The sequence below is a fragment of the Heterodontus francisci genome, chromosome 28 (assembly GCF_036365525.1).
Source record: "Heterodontus francisci isolate sHetFra1 chromosome 28, sHetFra1.hap1, whole genome shotgun sequence".
NCBI lineage: Eukaryota > Metazoa > Chordata > Chondrichthyes > Heterodontiformes > Heterodontidae > Heterodontus > Heterodontus francisci.
Window position 1 is genome coordinate 17,054,024 of NC_090398.1, and position 6,850 is coordinate 17,060,873.

Consider the following 6,850-nt stretch of genomic DNA (forward strand, 5'->3'; position numbering starts at 1 on the left):
CTATCGTTATCAAAGTGAGGATTGAATTTATTTTAAACTTTTAACTGGGATCCAGGTTTTGAGCAATGATGACAAGGCTACAATTATTGTCCATCCCTTGTTACCTTGAAAGTTGAGCCTCCTCTTGAACTGTGTGGTACCTGTGGTGACGGGACGCCCTTAATGGTTCTAGAAATTGAGATTCAGGGATTTGACCAGTGATGAATAAGGAACAGCGATATATTTCTGTTTCAGTATGGTGGGTAACTCGAAGAGATATGCTCAAATTAATTTGAAAAGCAGAGCCCCCACAGTTAAATGTTCACAAGTCCAAGTGCAGTGCACATGAATCTGGATCTGAGGTACATGAATCTCAGTAGGAAAAGATGGAGTGTATGCACATGTAATAATGAATGTAACAACAGCTGCATTGCTACCAGCACATGTTTATTTACTTTTTCTCTTCTGAATAAATTTTAAAACAATATTACATTTATTTTTGTTGCAATAGTCCTTAACATACATTCTATTGTATAATAACCTTTGGAATAAAACTGGCTGCTTGTTCAAATTACTGTAATTAATATTGTTCATTGTGCAACCGGGCTTAATGTCTCTCTGGAGGTTTCACATCACTATAAATGCTGGTTGCTTTGAACAGAGTATGAAATCTGGTCATTCAGAATCACTGAGTTCATACCAATGGACTTCTCTCACAGAAAATGGGATACCCAGTAATCTTTCAGATAGAACGCATTTACTACCCTTCTCTTGCAGTTATTGGCGTTATTGGTAAGGCTTTAGATCCAGTATTAATTGCGTAAACCAATGTTCACGGTTGCTGCTCCTGTGCTTTGCTTAACTGAAACAGACTTTCCTTGCTCTGTGCATTACCACGTCATATGAAACGTGCTAGTAGTTGAATCAATAGCATTTTTGCTGCTAGGTGATGAAAATAAAATTATTAAAATTCTGAAAAATCTTTACCTCCAATAAAGTAATGTTTCTGGATTATTTTTCTTTAATAAATGCTTTGCATTCTCACTTCCAGATAAAATACTCGAATAAGATGATATGTAGGCATTAATTGGTTTATGCAGCTTTATTTCTATATTATGGTAAGTGGATTACATGATCAATATAGGACAATAATTGTTACCATTTCCGCTATAAACTAATATCTTTATTTCTTTTGATTGCTATGAATTAGTATTTCATTTGGATTCCTTTAAAGATGCGATCAAGTGGACTTTCTCTCATTTGTTGTCGCTTTAATGATTGTATTCTGAGAACACTAAATACTAAAATAGTACAGTATTATTTTGTGTCATTCTACATTGCAAGCCATAGATATTTGAGTTCATTAATAACTTAAAGATGAGAGCCACCTGATTAGTGCCAACCAAATTTGCTAACATACATCACTGGATGTGTTATTACCTTCTATGAATAATTATACTTCCTGATTTCTGTCACCAAAAATTGTGTAATTATAGAACGTGAGTGGCAGAAATTCGTCTCCAGCCATGGTGCAAAACTGACTCTATTGGATTTCACACTCGTTGTTTGCAGCACTTGATATTCAGATCCTTTGCAATCAATTTCATTAAATATCAGGCGCTGCGTATAATGGCAGCTAATTTGATACCACCCCGTTTTTGCCATTGGCCAAAATGAATTTTCACCCCTCAGCATAAAAATAAATCTTTTTTTTGTGAGAATAGAGATACGGCAATAACACGTTCAGTGAATAGACAAATAGAATTTGGAAATAGCACATTGGCTGTAAAATCAAAAGAAACAAGAACAAAATTCAGATCAGGGAACAGTACAGTGCATGTACCCTCTCTAAATATTAACTAATGCACACACGTCAACTTAAGCTAAGTCCTGGAGTAAATTATTTGTGGCCTAACCCTTCAGCTTTGCAGCTGTTGAGATGGCCTATTTCTGTGCTGTACACTTCTCTCTCTTTTGCCTTTAATGACTCAATTACAAATCCGCAGTTTGATCCAGGAAGTAAAACATCCTGAGGCAATTGTGCAGCATTGACGTCTTATTTCTGCACCTATTCCATATTACCGAACACTTGCACCCCGCAACCTGCTTTCCACTTTGGTTTAGCCCCAAAGTTGTTGTTGCACTTAACATCTGGATGCATGTTTCGATTAAATAAAACCTTATATTCATGAATAACTTTATAAAAAGTTTGTTTCTTATTCTTTCTGTGGACTTTTGTGTCACTGGTTGTAACATCACATATTGCACATTCTGAGTTGTTCATGACAAGTTGATGTTGGGACGTCTTCTAAAACTGCTGTAGTCCGTGATGTAAAGGTGCATTCTATTCTTAGAGACGACTGAATGGCTTTCTAGTTCACCTCAAAGTGTGGTTAAGGGTTGACCAGACTGGATACGAATGGGAGGTTTCCTTTGCAAAAAGATATTTGTGAATCAGTCCACCTATCACGACAATCAAACGCCTTCATGACAGCTTTTACTGCCAACAGTACTTCTTTTCATTTAATTGGCTTATGCAACATGGAAAGGAGGCATTTATACCATCTTGCCAGCGCCTCTGACAGAGATATTAAACTGTCTACTTCTCTTTGCCCTGCAATGTTTTCTTTTTTTCAGTAAAAATTCAAAACCCTTTTGAATCTTACAATTAAATATGTTTCCTCCGACCTTTCAGGCAATGCAATTCAAACCATCTTTCTGAGTAATAAGAAAAGTCCCCATATGCTCTCTTTTTGCCAATTACCTTAAAACTGCACCTTTTTGTTACTCTCACTCCTGCCAATTAGTGCAATATTTCTTTACCTACACTAGCAACAGCGTTCATTGTTTTGAAATCTTCCATTAGATCTCACTTTAGCATTCCTTGCTCCAAGGTGAAAAATCTCAGCTTCTCACTTTCTTCACAGAATTGAATTCCTTCATTCATGGTACTATTCTCGGAAATCTCATCTGCACCCCCTCTTTAAAAGCATTAGATCTTTAGTACAGTATGGTGCCCGGAATTGAAGACAATGCATCAGCTGATGCCAAAGCAGTGATTTATAAATATTTGCAATAACTTCCTTGCTTTGCGCTCCATGCTTCTAAATATAAAGCCAAAGTTCCTCCATGCTTGTATAACTGTATTCTCCCGTTTCGCTGCCAACTTCATTTTTATTTTATTCAGTCGTGGGATGTGGGCATCGCTGACTATGACTGCACTTACTTACCATCCCGAATTGCCCCTGAGATGGTGTTGTTGAGCTGACTTGTTGAACTGTTGCAGTCCTTGTGATTTAGGTACATCAACAATGTTGTTAGGAAGGGAGTTCCATGATTTAAACCCAAAAACAGTGAAGAAACGGCGATATAGTTCCAAGTCAGAATTTTGTGTGACTTGCAGGGCAACTTACAGGTGATGCAGTTCCTTCTGCTGTTCTTGTCTTTCTGAGTGGTATAAGTCGTCGTTTGGAATGTGTTATCGACGGAGTCTTGGTGAGTTGCTACAGTGATCGTACACACTGCTGCCACTGTGCATCAGTGCTAGAGGAAGTGAATTTTGAAGGTGGTAAATGGGGTGCCAATTAAGTGCGCTGCTCTGCGTTGGATGATGTCGTGCTTTTTGAGTGTTGTTGGAGCTGCACCCATCCAGGCAAGTGGAGTGTATTCTATTACACTCCTGATTTGTGCCTTGTAGATGGTGGTCGGCACTGGGGAGACAGGAGGTGAGTTACTTGCCTCAGAATTCCCAGCCTCTCACCTGCTTTTTCTGCCATATCATTATATGGCTGGTCTGGTTCAGTTGCTGGTAAATGGTGATCCCCTGGATGGTGATAGTGCAGTATTCAACGATCGTAATGCCATTGAATGTCACGAGCAGATGGTCTTGTTGCATCTGGACACGGACTGCTTCAGTATCTGAGGAGTGGCGAATGGTGCTAAACATTGTGCAATCATCAGCAAACATCCCCAATTCTGACCTTATTATAAATGCAAGTACATTGAGGAAGCAGTTGAAAAGTTTGGGCCTAAGACACTGCCCTGAGGAAGGCCTGCAATGATTTATTGGGACTGAGATGATTGCCCTCCAACAACAACAACCATCTCCCTTTAGCTAGGGTTGATTCCAACCAGCTGATTCCCAATGACTCCAGTGTTGTATGTACTCCCACAGCAGTCTCTGTTCCTGTACTCCATTTGCAATTGTATCATTTGGTCGATCCTGCATCTCATAAGTTTTCCTTCCAAGGTGAATCACTTGCCACGTATCCTCAATATCCTGCATGCGTCTGCCGATTTCACCAGTTGGTCTATGTCCTCGTTGACTGTCTTCCTCACTGTTTATTGCATTTCCAAACTTTGCACCATCTGCACTTTGAAATTATGGCCGATGTGCCCAAGTTCAGGTCATTGTTGTTTGGCCTGATATCGAGCTGTGGGTGATATTATTTGTACACTTCATGCCAGCCTAAAAAGAAACTACTTTCTGTTTTCTTTCTTTCTGCTTTCAATCTCACAGCCAATTTCGTGTGCACAATACCATTGCCAGTTTAATCCAATGTGTTAATATTTCAATTTTGCTAGCATGAGTTATTTTTCAACTATGTGTCCATTGTCCAGCTGGCATTTTACTTCGGATTAGTTCAGTAATGCAATCGCTACAAAACAGCAACTGTTGGAAACTATCAGCTTGCCCTATCTCTCTATTGCTGCTCGTATGGATCTAGCCTTCTGCTATCTCCCCTGTGTCCCTTCCTTCACTGTCTCCTCCAATCTGGAGCCCATGTTTCAATGTGACTAATATAAGTGAGACAGAATGGGAACCAGAGTCCACGGCCAATGATACAGCAGCTAAAATCCGACAGTAGATCTTCCTCATCCACCTTTACTCACCCTTGAAAACCACATGAGTATGTCATGTCTTATGATAAGATATCAATCTGCTCCACTAATTCATTCTCCTTCGTCTGTATTGCAAGTTTGTCTGTCCGTAAATTCTCCATTATATCTTCATTACACATTAAACAACACTATTCAATGTAATGCATTTTCCGGATCCATTATTGATTTTTATTGATTTATTTCATTGTTCATATACTCTATGATTTTTTGTGTGGTTTGCTCTTTGTTAACGGGAAGCAATACATAAAAGAAAAAAGCAAAGCAAATCCAGAGCTTCAGATGCAGGGACAGATTAAAGAATCTGGGACTGTTAACTTTGGAGAATGTTGGACAAGGGAAAGATAATACAATCATCAATGATCCTTAATAAAATGGATAAAGATAGATGGATGCTCCGAGTTGCTGTCCATATATTAGCAGCTTTGCTTAATTCAGTTTCACAACTTGCCCGGGTGAGACTAAAATCTCAAACTTGAGCTTATGAATCATTCCACGATGACATCCTTCCACTAAAATATTCTGATCATTTTGATCTCTATTGCTAATCTTGCTTCTTAGGTTTCATTAATTACTTTCTGGCTAGTACTCCTTGAAATTTTGATACATTATACTGATCGAGGAACAGACAGAGAATTAGTTTCAATTGCTGCATTTCTAACCTTATAAATTCGACTAAGCTGATGCATTTTCGGTGACTTCGGCCATTAAAATGACCCTATTTCATTATTTCTGTTACAGCTAATTTAGTGGCGATCGTGATCCTGAACAGAGGGAATTGTGGTCTATCAACATGCATCACTCGCTACCTGGTTGCAATGTCAGCATCAGATCTACTGCTCGTTATTCTTAATGTCATACTAAATCGAATTAATAATATTTATTTCCCAGTTACTTTCTTGTTCATCACTCCTGTGTGTGCAGTGAGAGTCGCCTTGCTTCTTGCAACTCTGGACTGTTCTGTCTGGTTCACAGTCGCTTTCACATGTGATCGGTTTGTAGCCATTTGTTGTCAGAAGCTAAAAACAAAATATTGCACCAAGAGAACTGTGGGTTTCGTTATCGTAACTGTCAGCGTCGTCAGCTGTGTGAGGTCCATTCCCTGGTACTTTGCATTTGTTCCTTTAATTATTATTGACGATGTACCATGGTTTTGTATCGAAACGCCACACTATTATACCTCAACCTTTTGGTCAGCGTATGAGTGGATTCATAGTATTATAACACCGTTGCTTCCATTTGTTTTCATTTTGGTATTCAATGCTCTGACAGTCAGGAACATCATAACAGCCAATCGACTCCGGAAAGGGCTCCGTGGACATGGTAAAGGACAGAATCATATTGATCCAGAAATGGAGAACCGAAGGAAATCCATTATTTTGCTTTTTGCATTGTCCGCAAATTTTATCCTGCTGTGGATTCCATATGTGGTACATTCTTTGAACTGGCAAGTTAAAAACTTTAATTATGCAGACAAAAATCTTAGCGATCCAATATATATCGCTCAGCAATTTGGATTTATGCTCCGGCTTCTGAATTCTTGCACCAACACCTGCATTTATGCACTAACTCAGTCGAAATTCAGGGAGGAGTTAAAAAATGGGCTGAAATATCCATTTACTCTAATCGTCAAATTATTCAAGTAACAATACAAACTGACATGTAACAGGAGCTGTATTTCCAGTGCTGCAACTCAGTCTAATTTCAAGTTGCATCCCAAAATGTCACTGTACAGACACTGCAAGTGGGTATTTTTTTTGTTGCAAATTTGACTTACGATGGGCAAACGGGTCTTCAAAGATGTGGGTCCAGTCTCTGGAGTCCCACCCCTAACCCGTTTGCTTCTCCAGCTCTCTCCTCTTTTCAGACCCTCCTTAACACTCACCTTTTCACCCAGCTTTTTTCAAACCTGCTCGTGAGTCTTGCATTGACATAGAATACGTTTTGTTAGATTATGCCATAGAATGTTTTT

The 6,850-nt window shown here is 39.0% G+C and overlaps 1 protein-coding gene across 1 annotated transcript; it reads left to right on the forward strand.

Annotated features, from left to right (window-relative positions):
* The first annotated feature begins 701 nt into the window (after positions 1-701).
* LOC137345289 (probable G-protein coupled receptor 139) lies at positions 702-6,524 on the forward strand. The gene is made up of 2 exons (XM_068008772.1): positions 702-771; positions 5,620-6,524. Exons 1-2 carry the CDS (start codon positions 702-704, stop codon positions 6,522-6,524), a joined length of 975 nt encoding a protein of 324 aa, XP_067864873.1.
* Positions 6,525-6,850: the final 326 nt, after the last annotated feature.

Bases quoted from the DNA above. Each gene is read 5' to 3' on its own strand.
- LOC137345289 (XM_068008772.1), top strand. From the start codon at position 702: ATGGGATACCCAGTAATCTTTCAGATAGAACGCATTTACTACCCTTCT. The intron at 772-5,619 runs GTAAGGCTTTAG...TTTCTGTTACAG, and splicing joins TGCAGTTATTGGCGTTATTG to CTAATTTAGTGGCGATCGTG.